Source organism: Haliotis cracherodii, unplaced genomic scaffold (assembly GCF_022045235.1).
Source record: "Haliotis cracherodii isolate W230 unplaced genomic scaffold, xgHalCrac1.p SCAF_2, whole genome shotgun sequence".
NCBI classification, from domain to species: Eukaryota; Metazoa; Mollusca; class Gastropoda; order Lepetellida; family Haliotidae; genus Haliotis; species Haliotis cracherodii.
Window position 1 is genome coordinate 53,046,343 of NW_027266275.1, and position 17,811 is coordinate 53,064,153.

The window sequence follows — 17,811 nt, forward strand, 5'->3', positions numbered from 1 at the left end:
ATTTCTACAAGGCTCCCGAGCAGATGATGGCTTCTGTCAGTATAAAAATTAAACAAACTTAGTGGTTGGTTAGTACAAGCCGACCAGCCAATGAAATAGCAGGTTACAAACTGAGTCAAGGGGAGTTACTCTAAACACCAATGTACATTTCGTTTGGCTTGGAAGACCGAAGATGGCAACTCAAATGACATTTCAAAGAAGAGGCAGCGCTAAACCCCCAGACAAAGGAAGTTTTCCTCTTGACCACGAAGGTATGCTACCGTCGACTATGAAATAAATTGCCCAATAAATTGTTAACATTGAACTGGCTGAATAATAATTTTACACCAGAGACCATATACGGGGATATTTAGATCCAAATCTAGTATCCTGTGTTGTTCAGAATGTATAGATAATTGAGAAGAAAATGAGATCTCTTTTCAAACCCACGAAAACCTCAATTCTAAGGGACTACCATTATATCGATAGCCAGATATTTGAGATAATGGATTGTAAAAGTATTAAGTAAACTTAGTTCAGAATTATGGGATCATAGTTATCTGAAGTACCAGGTTAAAACTGTTCCCCAGCAATCTATGCAAGTCGTGCGAGGTGAATGTAAAAAACCGTGCATAGAGATTCAGTTCCTTGCATGTCACACTCACAGTACTCAGTCAGCTTGGATCATTGCTTATTATATCAATCATTGTTTTATCTGGTCAGGAATATATTGTTCAGTATGGTGTTAAAAATAAAACAAGCTTGTACATCATGTACATACATACCATGCATAACATCAGAATATATCTCAACATGGTGTGTGTCATGTTATCAACACAGTGTTTGTCATATTAATAGTGAGATGTACATATAAAGTTTCTAAATTGGATGCATTGTTTACTTTAAAACAATATTTCATTTCTTATTTTTGGGGAAAAGATTTTTTTTGTTTGACAGTGTTCAATGCTGTCATACATCAAGCTGCATGGTGGGGGACGTAAGCGTTTGATTATTGTTATAATCTAAAAATTACCATACATGCCTTTGAAGTGGTGGACAAATGGTTTGTGTATTGAGACCATCTCAGTGGTCTATTGGTAGCATCTGCCTGGAGAGGGAGGAAGGTCTGGGGTTCGATCTCCGGCTGCATCATACTAAAAGACATTAGAAATTGGTAAATGGTACTTGTTACCATGCCTAGAACTGGGCTAAAACAAGGATTGTGGGCTCTGAGTCAGTATACTGTGTCTGAGTGGGGTATTCATGTTAAACTGTGGCATGGTATCTCAGTGGGCCAGTACTATAAAATCTGCATTCGTCCAGACTAGTACAATCAGACACACACATACTTTGCTATATATGTGCAATAATCTTGGAGGCAATGTTAAAGCCCATTGCACCTCATCTTTGTGTATTGAATAAACTCTCGTACATGGATTCAGGTAGCATGTTCGATTTTGAATATTTTGTTTGACTTTGTCAGGTGAATGTAAAGACTTCATGTTCAAGTATATGAGATGCCTGAGGATAAACAAGCACGCAAATTCCGAATGTAGAGATGAATCAAAAGATTACCTACAGTGCCGAATGGACAGGTATGAGACTTATATTTATCTAATGATCTTAGCCAGAGCAATTTATTCTCATGTTATACAAATTAGTCTGCTCTAAAGTTTGCAAAGTTGACCTCCTAAAGACCGCTATTTTTGATGGAAAATTAGCTTATTTGGATCTTCTTCTTGCTTATATTTATTTATCTTTGATTTCCAAGATATATTTTGGGTTGGTTTTTTTTGTATGAAATTAACCTAAATCAGAATAGCAACACTGGCAAATTATCACCTGGATTGACTAAATACTGGCCTCTCCAGTCAAGGCATTGTTAGAGTGAGCATCAGTAGCTGTTATTGAAAATGGAAGTGTTCGACCAATGGATGTCAACAACACAGATTAATCTTGGTCCATCTTTTAATGGAGTAATAGTCCAGGAGTAATAAATGGGGTTCCAAGGCTGACGATATGAGGCAATTTAATGATTCTAACAGTGATGCCTTTTTGCTACCGTATATGACCGCGAATAAGCCGACCCCGTAGATATGCCGAGGTGTTAACTTGACCATTGAAATACGAATGAAAATTATATGACCCGCAGATTGGCGATTTCATCTATAGATTATATATTATAGCTGTGGATAACATATATTGTTACATGGAAAGATTGTGGAGTTTATGAAGAACGATAAACTTTGAACATTTAATTGAAAACTTATTATGGGAAGTAGTAACGTGCATAACATTTTTTTGATAATAACAACATTGGTGTATAATAACTTTATTGATTATTTATAACAATAATGGCTCTAGTCGTGGCAACATCCAAACTTTCGGGAAGTTGTAATCTATTGGACCGTCATTCAGGCGATGTTTCTGACAGATCACAATCTGAAAAATACTATCACGAAAGTGTATCCCGTGGATAAGCCGACTCCTTTCTTCAGAATCTCTTTTCTGCTCCTCAAAACTCGGCTTATACGCAGTCATATACGGTACCCAGAGCACTTGCAGTGTTAATTATTTGTGCCATTCTCAATTTGTACGTGTGTAGGATGCAATATTTGGTATCCAGGAAACCCTGCAACAGTCATAAGCAAAACAGTCACCTGCTGTCTCGTGATCCACTTTTTCAGGAACTTGATGACCAAGGAAAGTTGGGACAAGCTGGGATACACTACAGATTCACCGAAGGATACACATTCATGACAGATGTGAAATTTGCACATAGACTTTATCAGATGGTCAAAATTCCTGAATATATTACGCGAGACATAGGATGCAACTAAACTCTTACATCAGATTCCAGTGTCTGAAACATATATCTGATACACAGTTTCCCACATGTTGGAGAGGGATTAGAATTTACCTCGGTCTGTTTGGCAGTCCAGAGGACTTAGTACCAAGTTTGGGGGCCCTAGCTCTGATTACAATCGACAAATATGATGTTTTAATCGAAACTGGGTGATTGAGAAAAAATCTAACATGAACTGTCCAAAATTTGATTGTATTTTGTAAATCATGTTAAATTTCTAAAGTGTATGCTACAATTGAATTAATTGCAAAGATTCAAATTGACATACAGTTTTATTGCCATAGGACTAGCAGTGCATATTGTGTCAGGGTGGCCTCTTCTTTTTTGGCTTTTGAGGGGACAGTTTCTGTAACTCTAGGTTGAAATTCAATTTGAGCATTTCAGACCTGTATACATTCTCCATTCTCAGTGTTTATCACATAAACCATGGATGTAATTAAATAATTTTGAGAGCAGAAAAGGTATTTGTTGAAGATGTCTGATGGTTTGCTGTGGGGTTATGTAGAGGGGAATGTTTGAGTAACCATGGTAACTCTCCATTCCTTAAAATTAATGGAGCCAAGGCCCATTATTTTAAAGGAATGGAGAGTTAAGAGGATATTCCCCTACTTTACACTTTTACAAGACATTCTCTTGTGCAAAACATATGAAAAATAAACCAGAACTCTCTGTAGACTGTATTTATACTGTGTAAGTCGCCTTTGCATGATGAACGAGGAATACATTCTCTGCCACTGTTGCGCATGCGATGCACCAAGCTCCATCGAGAGCTGATATTTACAGTGCATGGTATACAGCTCTTAATAATTTCGTAGGGTCCTGTACTGGTATTGTATCAATCACTTGCACGTTGCAAATACATGCTGACTGGGATTTTATCAATTGTAGATCACTGAACATGCTGAACAAGGATATATATGTTCACCTGAATATTTTTCCCGTCAGGGGTTTATTGAATTGCTCTATTAAATATGAACATTGTTATAAGCACCCTGCTGTAACACAAGAGTATGTACATATTTGTTTTAGCAATTAGGGAGTATGCAAATTTTTGAAAATATATAATAGTTAATTTCACACCATACTGTCATCTGTCGCCATAGCTGAGGTCGACAATTAGACATCCTCATATCAAAAGACACATATTTTCCAACAAAATTTGAATTCATTCACTTGTATATTTATATAAAAAATAGTTCCGTCTATTCAAAGTGTACATTATTTGAAATGTTGGGTCAAGATAATGTATAATTGACAAACAATTATTTGAATTGTTTCCATTCCTGAAACCTAATAGAGCGTTTAAACAATAGAATGATGTCACAGATGTTTGGGATACTCAAAGGAATTGATAATAATCCTTCCTTAATTTAGGTATAATATAATATCAAAATGTTTGAAGAACAGCACATACATACAAATCTAGTGCTGAGGTATTCATGCACTCACTTATTTGAGATTTTTTGCTTGTTAGATGAAATGTTTGTTATTCATTAACTCACATTGACAACGTTGTACTGGTTTTAGTAAACAGTCAATTCAAATGGAAAGGCAATGGAAGATTTGGATATAATACACCACACCAAAAAGATCATGTAGCCACTGGAACATTTTGTTTGTAAATTCAGAGGTATTCCATAAGATTCTTCTGTATTATGACAATGAACTGAAGTTTGCCTCTTTTTTAAAAAAACATTAAGGGGCCACCATGATATGACTTTGAAATAGAGTGAAATTATCTAAATACCGAATGAAGTTTTTCACAATCTAAAATAATAATATGTTTATCAAGTGAAGTCGTTTAGTTTTTATATCTATAAACATTAATACATTATTTTCGTACATCCTTTCTTTTGAAGAATATATCAGTTCAAGATATCAAATATTGGAAGTTGGCCTTTTGAAAACATAAGAGCAAATTATCCATTCATCCATTGAAGGTGAGCTTCTGTACCCGTGCTCTGGTTGATGTATGGATCCTTTCAGGTCCATTGATCCCATTTGCGTGGATCGATGCTCACAATACCAATCACTGGATTGTCTGGTCCAGACTCCATTATTTACATACCGCCTTCATATAGCTGAGTGCGGCGTAAAATAACAAACCAAACCAGAACCTTTCAGGTAAGTTGAATGGATCAAGAAGTCTCAGCTCTTTAATTTTAATGTGATCTGAAAAGTGTGCAAACATAAACTTTGCTGTGTGTGACATGTAACAATCGTGAGCCCTACAGCACAGAATATGTAATATGCATCAGCAAAAGTGTTCTTGATCTTTATTTGACCTTTTATGAATTCGTAGACACATACGGACAATTAGTCTTGCTCGTTTTCATCTTTCATGGATTGGTTCTAATGTTAATGTCACTCACTGGGCATGTGTGCTGTAATCTATATAGCAGTATGCTGTTTGACTATTCAGCATGTTCAGATGAAATGCAAAGTGTATTTTCTCATATGAATAATAAATTTCATAAGAAGTATACAATATGCAGCTGATTTTGTCAAACTAATGCCTGTTATGTAAGACAATCATAAAACTACAGGGGACATGCATACATGTTTACTTGCAATCTAAGACCACAGCATGGAGTTGGTCAGAAGGTAATGGCAGCCATGAAGTATGAGGATGTACAACAGCGGAGAAGCAACAAATGATGTGATGCATAGTCTTCCCATCCTGTGGAGCAAGTGCTGGATAGTCTGGATCACAATAGTAACCCATGTGGATCGTGAAAGCTAGCTAAAATGAGTATTCAATGGTCACACTCGTACATCACGATCATGGATCATTACTCATGCTATTCAGTATTGACCACCAGTCAGCTTTGCCAAGACATAATTATTTACTGACCACCATAGCTTCATTTAGTTGTGTAAAATGACATTCACTCACTCAAGGGGATCACCAGTTGATGGTGGATGGGTTAAGCACATTATAAAGTTTGGCTTTACTGATCAATTTATTGAGAACAAGGATCACAAACAAAGCAGTTTCTCCCAAGATGTGGAACAGATGGTGATTTCACTATTTAATTGTGATCATCAGATAATTATTATACGCTTCGAGGTATTGTATTTAATTCATTAATACATTAATGCCTACGGTATTTCATATTCTTCAACAGTATTTCACCATAAAAGGTAACCTGGATATGAGCGGATAAATTAGTACCTACCATTTTCCTTAAAAACTGGACCTGTGAAGATCAGGAGTAGAATAGGTCTTCAGCAACCCATTCTTGCCATAGAAGGCGACTATGCTTGTCGTAAGAGGCGACTAACGGGAACGAGTGGTCAGGCTCGCTGACTTGGTTGAAGCATGTCATCGATCCCAATTGCATGGATCAATGCTCATTATATCAATCGCTGGATTGTCTGGTCCCGAATTTGATTATTTACAGACTGCGACATATAGCTGGAATATTGCTGAGTGCGGCGTGAAACAACAAACAAACGAAACAAATAGGAGCAATGGAGGTGTTGATGCTATTTCTGAAATGAACCTACATTGGATAATGGGTCCAGGGTGTTTATCATAACACAACAAGCAATAAAACAACAAACCAACCAACCAAGTTCACATACTGTCTGTACTTATAAGCCTGGCATTAGGTTCAAATGCTGCTTAAAGAGTGGCAGAGCAGATGGAGGGTTTGTTTGATCTTGATGAAGAGATGTATTCAAAGCACAGTGAAAGATCTGAGTGTCTCAATACTGAGTTTGTTGCATATTTGTTCCCAAACACTCATTTCATTCACTGACATACTGTAGCCAGTTCCCCAAACTTGGGAGAAGGTGTTGTTTGTTTGCAATATTCCAGCCATATGATGGCAGTCTAAATAATCAAATCTGGACCAGACAATCCAGTGACCTTACATCATGCACATAGATTTACGCAATTGGGATATGATGACATAGATCAACCAAGTCAGCGAGTCTGACCACCCAATCCTGTGAGGAGCCTCTTACGGCAAGTGTGGGTTGCTGAAGACAAATTCTGACCTGGAATCTTCACGCTACTGTGGTGAAGGTATATGTTTGTAACTTCAATATGTGGCTTGTCTGGAAGTCGCATCATCTAAATTAAGACCAGAGCAGTCTCGAAAGTAAAGTTACTTTAATTTGAGAGTTAGTGGAAAATTTATTCACAACTCTGATAAAGCCTCCTTTTAATGAGCCTGAAAGCACACTGTCCTTTCTTCTGTTACACAATTGACACCACATTGAATATATTATTTTTGTCAACTCCACTGCAGGATAGACCAGCTACTACACATGCACTAAGAGTGATCTCTTTCTTTGAAGGAATGAGTAGGGTTCAGTTCTGCTCTGAACACGGTCTGCTGGTCGATGAACAGTTTCTCATTCATCACTCAGGGTGCACACTATATATACTCAAGTCTCAATGCATGAAACTAAACAGATACACATAACAGGCTGTCATGTAAAGTGTCTGAAAGTAAGGGAGGGTGAGCATATGTGGCACACACACCCACCTCCCCTCTTGATCTCTCACAAAGGTGTTCACATAATTCCATCACAACCACCATCTTCTAGCGCTGCCTCCAACCATTCTAGGGATGTCACAATACAGGTGTCACATGATACGATACATATTTCATACACAAAATATTCCAGCAATTTTTAGTCCACAGACTCGCACATAAAGGTAAAGGAGGACAACTGACTTATACCCATCAACATGGCACTGAGTCAAGTCAACTATTCTGTGTGAGAAAATAATAAGAAACAAACAAGTATACGTACTGTATTATGACAGGCAGCAAGGATTGTCATGGGGCCTGTTTTGTATCCGAAAGACGACTAAGAAAGTTTTGAGGAATTATAAAATACTTTGTACTTGCTTATTGATATCGATGCGAGATAAACAAGGTCAATCGATATGGGGTTTAATTTGGATTGATGCCAAATTAAGTATATTGGGTTTTGTATCATGCAAAGTTTGCCAACAATGCACCAGTGAATAGCGACATCGCTAAGGCATTCACAAAATTTTACACACATACACCAGGAACAGCACATCAAGATGGTGATCACAATGGCAGTTTATGACTCCTCAGTACTATCAGCTTGTAGAAAGCCACTCCCAGCAGCAGTGAGTTGGCATACTTCTCCTTCTGTACATTGTTGAGATTCTTAAACGTGTCCCAGCGAGCATGTGGGATGTCCACATCCATCGCCACATCCGACTGCATTCTCTGAATGTCCTGCAGAACGTGCTGACCGCTTACCCTCTCCCCACCCACTGACAGACCGAAGAACTGACTGACCAGGGTTGGTGCTACCATGTATATCTTGTGGTCCCCACTTGATTCAAAGTCTCTGTTTAGGAGAGTGAAGAGCATTGCATCTAAAATCTTCATGTTGAAAAGGAAAGGCACCATGCGGGGATTGATGTTACGGAAAACCTTTCTTTCCATCACATATATGTCTGCTTCCGGAAGTTTGTCTTTTACTAAGAGCAACTGAAAATATAGTCAGGTGAATAATTTTAGTTTAAAGCATGTTTTTCTTTATGTCTTGTTTCACAAATCCGAAAACGTAAACACGTTGAAATGTATTACATTTGTTTCCATTTCTCATTTGAGCACTGAACTGGTGGTTTTTGAAAGTACAAGAACCAAGGCCCTATTTTTAACTGTAGAACAAAAGGTATGAACAGCATTAAAATCACTAAACAATCAAAAACCCTTTGAAAGTTTGGTCACTTTACATGCTTTAGCTGTAAAATGTGGCATAAAGCAACATTTAGTGAATACAGTGCATGCACTCAAATAATTTAAGTGCTGGATATTCTAAGTGTTTTACCCTGTTCATATCTTAATAAATCTTAGCAAAGGCTCCACATACAACCAAAAAGTATTTGTCCTGATCAATGACATTCAATAGGTGATATTGTGTTGAGTTTTCATATTGATAGGTGTACATCTGTAAATCACCATGGTGACAGAAACTTTCTTGATCCTCACCTTCTCCAAGAACTGATGGAGATCAAGTTTCAGATACACTTTATCGAAGAGGCTGATGTGATCCCAGCCTTCCACACGCAAGTTGCGATCTATCTTGGTCCATGTGATGCCATCGAGTTGAGCGTCCAGTGTCACGAGAGTCCTCACATTCTACAATCATAGCATGCCAGCTACAGTCAAGGGGATCACTGAGGCACCAAGAACACATGTCTGGTCTCCTCACAAACCCTAATCTAGAGACCCTGACCCAAACTGCATTTCCTTGTTTTTCTAAAGTTCACCATAGCTTTTATCACCATCCATATTTTATGCCATTTTTAAATGTATATCTGTTGCTCTTCACTGTTGTTAAACCAGTCATTTACAGAATAACAAAGTAACTTGCCTACCCCATTTTGAGATGGGCTTAAATCTGGAAATTGGAAACCCTAATATTTTGGGGGACAACAGACATATCCAAACATCCATTAAAAGTGCTTCCTAATCACACTGATCCTGTCTATGAACAAATTGTAAGTATTGATACAACTATTACCCTGAAACTATAATTTCGATAAATTGTTTATTTCCTATTTGAACCATGCTTTCATCATCTTAACTCCAATAATCAAGATCTACTTATCTAAAATGCCCCAATGAATTTAACAAGTTTCACTGTATCAACCAAACAAACATAAAACACAAACCTGGCAAGTCCTTTCCGATATATTTGGCTCTGCTTTTACTCTATCAAAATCTGCCTTAGATGTCTTTTCTTGAAGTGTTTCATAATCCAAAGTACGGAGAACATTACAAATCTTTTGGATTCCTAAAATGCCGACTCCGGGTACAAGTAAAATATCAGATAATGTCTGGAAGTTGCCGTTGTCCTTTCTGTGCTTGACAATGGAGGAAGCTTTGTGATGGTTCAGCTGCCTTGTATGCTGCAACTCATACTCGTTACATCGGTTGAATGTGTCAAGGATCTTCTCTTTCTCTGCATCAGAGTACAGGGTATCAAGAATACTTGCATCTTTGTGGAATGTCTTCTGAGCAAAACATCTACGGAGAACCTGGAACAAGAGTCATTAGGTATGAGAGAGAATGTTATTTTAGGTGAATCAACATTGTCAGCTCTATTCAAGCTGCTATTACAGCCTTGAAATAATCATGTTTTGGCCAGGTAAACCAATGGTTGATAGTATAAGTAACATTTCATACCATCAAGGAACAATGTTGCACTATCAACCAGGACACATACTGCAACCACCCAATCCTCACAGGGCGTGGTGCATTCATACTGGAGACATACTGTGTCTAGGTCACGTATGAAGCTTAAAGAGGGTCTGAATAAAAAAATATATTGCTGTAAAGCTCATTGATCTACCAGAGATGTACATGATATATAGATCCCCCTGCCAGAAGTTATATCTCCTTTGTATAGCCGCTCAATCCTTTTAATATAAAGTTTGGAGGGGGATACGGGCGGAGTCTTTCCATCAAATTAAAATTAGGGAGTTTACGGCAGTTCAATATCAAAGATCTAGTGGATAGCGACACAGGCTTGACATTATGCTATTTCCGAATAGCCTACTGTCATTCACATCAGTACTCTGGAGATTCTACTTACACTCACGTTTGAAGAAAAGGGTCTATTTCTTCCAACAACAGGTAATCGTAACATCGAGCAAATGCACTGCATTGCCGCATAAAACTTGACACTTGTTAACATGTGATGCCTATTTACGGAAGTGAATTTAAATGGCCCTCTGTAACAGAAGAGTAAAACTGATTATCTCCCTTTGGTTAAATGCTACAAAGGGAAGTTTTATATTTATTATGTCTTAGCAATGGTAGTCTAAATGCAGGATGTTACAAGAGCTTCAGTTAACTCTATTACTGTATGCCCCGAGTAAAATTATTTCTTGCTTGCTCGTGGTTTATCGGTTATGATTCTTCCGAGAAACAAAGTAGGACTGAAAACAGGACAAGTGTGCGGGTCAACGTTAAACATGATAAATCTTAAATGTTAACACAAGCTACCGGAAACATATTTGTCAATAAACAAAATAATGATCACAAAATATCGATTTTGGTGTAACGTGAAATGCATGTCAATCCACAACCAATGCACATTCAGCCCAAGATCGTTGACTCTGCACATTTGGAACATCTACTTGTAACGTTAACGGCTAGTGGGTAACTGGCCATTTTGTAGGCACACAGGAATCACACTGGAATGACGTCGACAAATGCCACCAAAGGGGGTTCTTTCACAGCCTACATAGAGGCAAAAGGATGGACCCCATGTAGGGTATGCATCAGTTCATCATCTACTATAATAAGATGTGTCACCCCTAGACTTTTCCTCTTTTTTTTCGGGAAAACCTGCTCACATCCCTGGTACTAGACTAACATATAGTCTCTGAAATGAACATATAGTACAGAATAAATACAGTTGTTCAGTTATCTTAATAAAAATCTAATAAAAACTACCCTGGTACTAGTAAAAAGAGAATATTATAATCGGACAATGTGTGTTCTTAACATAACATACACATGTAAAATCAACATACTTATGTCGTGTTATCCATTACCTCGTACCGCCTGTAGTTTCAATCTTGTGCTCATCCCCGTTTCACGTATCTTACACTAATATATTTATCATATAATGGGTAGGTTTCTCGGCAGGATAAAGCCAACGGATAAAAATGATATCCGTTGGGGGCATATGCGGATAGAGATGCAAATATCAAAGGTCAAGTAGGGACTACTTTCACTGTTTATAAACAAATATGGCGTCGCCCTCGTCATTCGGCGATCGAGTCAGAATTAAATATCGTGAATCTGGATAAACTACTGGGATAATTGCTATCATTATCAATAATAATATACTGAAAATCAGTGTCTAAGTCATTTTATAAGTTTTGGCAACTTTGGAGATATAAATTTCGAAACAATTTTGCGAGGGCATGAGGCCTAGCCAAGCGGGATCAGTAGCCATATCTGTGCTTGTAAATATTTTTCATTTACGTCATTTTGACATGAAGTGGACACGGAAGACCCAGTCGTCTAATGTGCCGCGATTTGCTGTGCAGAGTTGCGTCCCTTGGACACGCCAGAAACCTATGATTGTGGGTTCGATTCCCGGTTCGCCCCGATTATGTTTCTAGGTTTGTCAGCACCATACCCGTGCTCGTGGGTTTCACTAAAGTGGTACACGTCTGGGACCTGCATCACTTCGGGCTTTCCTCCCACATTAAGCTGACACGCCGTGATATAACTGGAATACTGTTAACCCAAACTCACTCACTCATACAACTGCATTTCATTTAACACTTCCTAATACTACCAGATATTATGAATTGAAACGTACATGCTCAACTTAGACATACGGTTGTTAAAAGCAGGTATTGCGTTACTTTTGAGTGTCAGTATATTCAGTTTATTTCAGTGTGTACCAGATAAACACTCAGTCCTGCGCCCCTCATTGTTTACTCTCCCTGTGGTGTTTTATTGCATGATAAACAACTCCCACTCGTCGTTTATTTACGTTTAGTAACGCTTCTTCTCCCATTTCTGTGTCGGGAAAATAATCGCAGTAACTGACTAGGACGCCAAGTGCATCAGCAACCATCAACACCACACGAATGTGTGTGCTCATTATTCTTGAGCCGTCAAGCCAGACGCTCATTCAAGGGTGAAGGGTGTGGTCTACGTGTTTTCTTAGTATGTCCCCCTCAAAGGATTGTGATTGTTACCTGGATTGCTTTTTGGATTCAATATAAGAGGAAGCAGGATATGTGGTTGCCACCGTCCCACTTACACTGCAGTGGACGGAGTTGTGGACTGACTTTCAGCGATTGCGCCGTCGTTGTGTCGGTCACGGAGTGTAAACACAGTATTCTAGTTATCAGCTGGGTACATGATAGTGCCGTCAGAACATTCAGTGTATTAGTTCGACCGTTCGGTCTCATGATGGGTAGTTCCTGTATTGGGCGTCAACTGTGAGTACATGTGTATTTTAAATATATCTGGGGCTTCCGTGTCTGCAACAAACACGTGCAACTTCAGCTATATTTAATCATTTGCTATATGTTGAGAGATTTGTCAAAGAATTCGAGGTATTCAAACACGCCGTGGGGTAGAAAATGGGTTAGCGTACCGGATGACATGGGGGGAGGGGAGGGGAGTAAATTTGAATCAAAGCATGGATTAAGTGTACGACATGACATGGAGTAAATTTGAATCAAAGCATGGATTAAGTGTACGACATGACATGGGGTAAATGACGGGGTTATATACCGGTAAGAGAGTCAGGGTGTCGTGATTTAACCGACGCTTTGAACAGTATTTCAGTTTTATCACGGCGCGACAGCTTGATGTGGGAGGGAAGCCCGAATTTATACAGACCCAGCACGCTTACCACTTCGTTGACACGCACAAACATGTGGGTCGACCAGGCCACCCCGTATACCCGATTGTAATGGTCAGGTGAGATGGGGGTTTAACGTCGCGTTCAAGAATGTTGCACTTATATAGCGACGTGTATGTACGTGTGAGTATATGTGGCTTCTTGGACTAGTCCAGACTGATGCCGATTTATAGTGCTAGCCCACTGAGATACCATGCCGAAGTTTAACATGAATACCCCCCTCAGACTAAGTACCCTGACTCCGATCCGACCAATCCTTGTTTTAGCCCCTAATGCCGAGCGCTAGGTATGGTAACAACAAGTATCACCCTTTAACGTATTTTGGTATGAAGCAGCCGGGAATCGAACTCTCGACCTTCCGGTCTCTTGGCGGACGCTTTACCACTAGACCACGGAGGCGGTCTGATTTAAATGACAGATAGGGCTGGGAAAGAAAGTTTTTAACGTGGCGTTGACGATGATTTCACCCATGCAACGACGTGTACACACGCGTCTGTGTGGCTTCTTGGCCGGATTTATGCCGTTTTTTATAGTGATAGCCAACTGAGATACGCCACTGATAACATGGATACCCCACTCAGGCATATATACTGACCCCGAGCGGAACAGTCGTTGTATTAAGCCCAGGCAGGGTAACAAGTAACGTCTTTTCACGTATTATGGTATCAGGCGATCAGGGGATCGAACAACCAAGCTTCCGCTCTCTGAGTAAGCAGGCTATCCACTTCATCACGGGCCATACTGGTCTATACTTGTAATGGGACACGTAAAGATCTGGGGTAGAAAAGGTTTAGCAACCCATGCTTGCCGTAAAAAGCGACTGATTGTCATAAGAGGCGACTAATGGGATCAAGTTGCCAGACTCGCTGCCTAGGTTGATGTATGTCATCGTATCCCAATTGCGTGGATGGATGCTCATAATGTCAATCACTTAATTGTCTGGGCCAGACTCGATTATTTACAGACCGCCGTCATATAGCTGGAATATTGCTGAGTGCGGCGTTTAACAACAAACAAAGCAAAAAATGGATGGTAATGGATGTTCCCCCCTGTCATTACATCCGATCGTATCTAACATGTCTGTTGGTATATCAATCCATGTTTTGTTTTCCTATTCGCAGGTCATGTTTGTTGGTAGCAGCCTTTATCCTGCTGCTGGTGTATTCGGCTCCTATATATCACCTCATCAAAGTAAATTTTCTCAAACGGCGTAGTCTGGTCCCTGTACAATATACGGGAGTGATGGGAAGGACGATTTCCCGTAATGAGACACGCAATAAGAACGACCAAGTATCAATGCATAATCTCAAGACAGTTCAGTTTGATTTGACAAAACCTGACACACGTGAACACGAAACGTCGTCCATAAGGTCTAACATTGGAAAGAAGGGACATCCACACAAATTGCTAGTCTGGCATATGATTCCAAGTCGTCATAAGCATTACAATGCCCATCATGTGAAGTGCAAGCATTACACGTGCATATTCTCTTCCAATACTTCGTATATACCGGAAGCAGATGCCGTCATTGTTGATGTGTTCTTGCTGTCAAGACACCGAAGCAAAGAAGTACCACTAAGATCTAGTCCAGACCAGGTGTGGATACTTTTTGCTCAAGAACCATGGGCTAACTACAGATCTCTTTTTCCTGCACAAAATTGGAATGGTATTTTTAACTGGACACTCACATATCAGCGTCATTCTGATTTCTGGGTACCCTACGGCGTTCTGAGGTACCAACGGAGTCAGAAACAACCTGACTGGAATAAGCTCATGAAACTGAAGACAAAGAAGGTCCTGTGGCTCGTAGGTAATTGTAAAGCACTGAGTAAACGAGAAGAATACGTCGAAGAGTTGAAGAAGTATATCCCTGTCGATATTGTCGGACGTTGTGGGAGGTCCAACGTAAACTGTACTTCCGGAAACATAACAGATGAAGATAAATGTTTGGAACAGTATAAGTTTTATCTCTCTTTTGAAAGTACTCTTTGTAAAGATTATGTGACAGAAAAGTTTTTCAAGACATTTCAAAGGGATCGTCATATCATTCCTATAGTTCGTGGTAATGGTGATTATGCAAAACATTATCCCAAAGACACGTACCTGAACACAGCTGACTTCCGGTCCCCTAAAGATCTGGCTGCGCATCTTTTATACCTGGATAAGAACTCCACTGCCTACCTTGACCTTCTCAAAACACATGCGCTGTATAGACATCACAGTGCGGGAAGAAAGATATGCGACATGTGTATAAGTCTCCACACCCTAGACCAACATAGAAAGTCGTACCCCGATATCTCGGGGTGGATGGACAGATGTGACAACGTGACAGATCTACATTGGTAAAACTATATACGTCAACAGTTGACAGGGTCAGTGAGAGGAGCCGACGCCGATGTATATTTAACAGGATATTTGAATAGAAAACATGTCTACCTACAAAACGAAATAATTTGAGAGGCACTGACGAACGTCTTTCCATTGATATTCACATGAAGCTCCATACTAAAAGTTTTTTTTGCTTTTTTAGTGTGTGTGCTGTTTTGTGTGTGTGTGTGTTTTGTTGATGGTGGTGGTGTTTTACGCCGCACTCAGCAATACTCCAGCTTTATGACGGCGTCTTGTAAATACTCGAGTATAGACCAGGGCCTTGTCCCTCAAACTTCGACTCTGTTAATGTATGGGAATAACGATCATCTTATGCGTGTAGAAATTAAAATACTGGGTATCCAGAATATCACCGACGTTAGGGGTCCAATGTGGCTCCTAAATGTGGAAACCTCTAACAGAGCTTAAGGTGCAAATATTGGTGCAAATTGGCCATATAGAAACGTGCTACAACACCTGTTAAAGCAAATCAGGTAAGGGAGATCAATTAATGTTTCAATTTATTTTTCCATGGGTTAAATAACGAAGAGGCTTAAAAACGTGCAGTCCCAGTCGGTACAGAATTACAATATAGCAGGTATTTACTGAAGCTTCAGTAAAATGATCACTTTTCTTAAATAGTCTTCTTGAGACAAACGGTAGTATAATAATATCCTGTATGAGGTGAGAAAGTTGCTGACTACTTGATAAAAAAGAAATTAGCATTTAATATAGAAACCTAGAATATAGAAATCAATAGGTTGCATTTTATGCATTTTATTTCGGGTACTGCACTATGTTCTCCTTGATTAACCTTGGATGAACCCAGTCAAGCCGGGTTGCCAGAAATGTGGTAACCTCGGTTGATTCAGGCCACTCCAATTTTAATAATCGTACGCACTTTTTACTGTTTCTGTATGACACTTACAGACAATGACACCGATGAAAACGTTGCATTTTCGCTTAGTGGCCCGACACATTTGTCCATATCAATATGAGCCCGTGGTTAGTCAAGATTGTCTTCACAGCAGCGAGGTAGATCTATTGCGTGAAGTCGATCGATAAGATGTCAACACTGAAACGCTAATGAACAAAAACTGGAAAGTTTTCAAATTTGCAACGTGTAACAATCATTTAGACGTTGAGCAGAAAACCCCATTTGTGTGATCTAATGTATAACCGGGGAGCAAAACACATTTTCTCAATATGAGTATATACACTTCCTCATCCTTCCTATCACTGATTCATAGTATTTCATGATGATGTGAAAATACTAAGGAATAGTAAATCTATTATTTAAAAAATCAAACGTATTAAGCGCTATCCTCACTTTTCTGAATGAAATGAATGTTAATAGAATATTTTTGTTGGTTGTCATGTAAAATGTGCCAGGTGTAGATGACGCATTGTTGTCATGTAAAATGTGCCAGGTGTAGATGACGCATTGTTGTCATGTAAAATGTGCCAGGTGTAGATGACGCATTGTTGTCATGTAAAATGTGCCAGGTGTAGATGACGCATTGTTGTCATGTAAAATGTGCCAGGTGTAGATGACACATTGTTGTCATGTAAAATGTGCCAGGTGTAGATGACGCATTGTTGTCATGTAAAATGTGCCAGGTGTAGATGACGCATTGTTGTCATGTAAAATGTGCCAGGTGTAGATGACACATTGTTGTCATGTAAAATGTGCCAGGTGTAGATGACGCATTGTTGTCATGTAAAATGTGCCAGGTGTAGATGACGCATTGTTGTCATGTAAAATGTGCCAGGTGTAGATGACGCATTGTTGTCATGTAAAATGTGCCAGGTGTAGATGACGCATTGTTGTCATGTAAAATGTGCCAGGTGTAGATGACGCATTGTTGTCATGTAAAATGTGCCAGGTGTAGATGACACATTGTTGTCATGTAAAATGTGCCAGGTGTAGATGACGCATTGTTGTCATGTAAAATGTGCCAGGTGTAGATGACGCATTGTTGTCATGTAAAATGTGCCAGGTGTAGATGACGCATTGTTGTCATGTAAAATGTGCCAGGTGTAGATGACGCATTGTTGTCATGTAAAATGTGCCAGGTGTAGATGACACATTGTTGTCATGTAAAATGTGCCAGGTGTAGATGACGCATTGTTGTCATGTAAAATGTGCCAGGTGTAGATGACGCATTGTTGTCATGTAAAATGTGCCAGGT

The 17,811-nt window shown here is 39.3% G+C and overlaps 3 protein-coding genes across 4 annotated transcripts; 2 read left to right on the forward strand and 1 right to left on the reverse strand.

The window, feature by feature from the left end:
* The first annotated feature begins 148 nt into the window (after window positions 1–148).
* LOC139469256 (cytochrome c oxidase assembly protein COX19-like) lies at window positions 149–5,279 on the forward strand. Its single transcript, XM_071251397.1, has 3 exons — window positions 149–251; window positions 1,463–1,574; window positions 2,667–5,279. The coding sequence occupies exons 1-3, from the start codon at window positions 173–175 to the stop codon at window positions 2,737–2,739; spliced, it is 264 nt and encodes an 87-aa protein (XP_071107498.1). The 5' UTR covers window positions 149–172; the 3' UTR covers window positions 2,740–5,279.
* Window positions 5,280–5,902: 623 nt separating this feature from the next.
* LOC139469257 (transcription elongation factor, mitochondrial-like) lies at window positions 5,903–10,553 on the reverse strand. Of its 2 annotated transcripts, none has more exons than XM_071251399.1 (4): window positions 10,454–10,553; window positions 9,525–9,890; window positions 8,839–8,988; window positions 5,903–8,334 (listed from the first exon to the last, which is right to left on the reverse strand). In XM_071251399.1, the coding sequence occupies exons 1-4, from the start codon at window positions 10,547–10,549 to the stop codon at window positions 7,903–7,905; spliced, it is 1,044 nt and encodes a 347-aa protein (XP_071107500.1). In that variant the 5' UTR covers window positions 10,550–10,553; the 3' UTR covers window positions 5,903–7,902. The 2 variants fall into 2 exon arrangements, with proteins under 2 accessions (XP_071107500.1, XP_071107499.1); XM_071251398.1 differs by having other exon boundaries at window positions 10,448–10,553.
* A 935-nt stretch (window positions 10,554–11,488) lies between these two features.
* Window positions 11,489–16,273, forward strand: LOC139467667 (3-galactosyl-N-acetylglucosaminide 4-alpha-L-fucosyltransferase FUT3-like). The gene is made up of 3 exons (XM_071249185.1): window positions 11,489–11,492; window positions 12,500–12,824; window positions 14,374–16,273. The coding sequence occupies exons 1-3, from the start codon at window positions 11,489–11,491 to the stop codon at window positions 15,596–15,598; spliced, it is 1,554 nt and encodes a 517-aa protein (XP_071105286.1). The 3' UTR covers window positions 15,599–16,273.
* The last annotated feature ends 1,538 nt before the right edge of the window (window positions 16,274–17,811 follow it).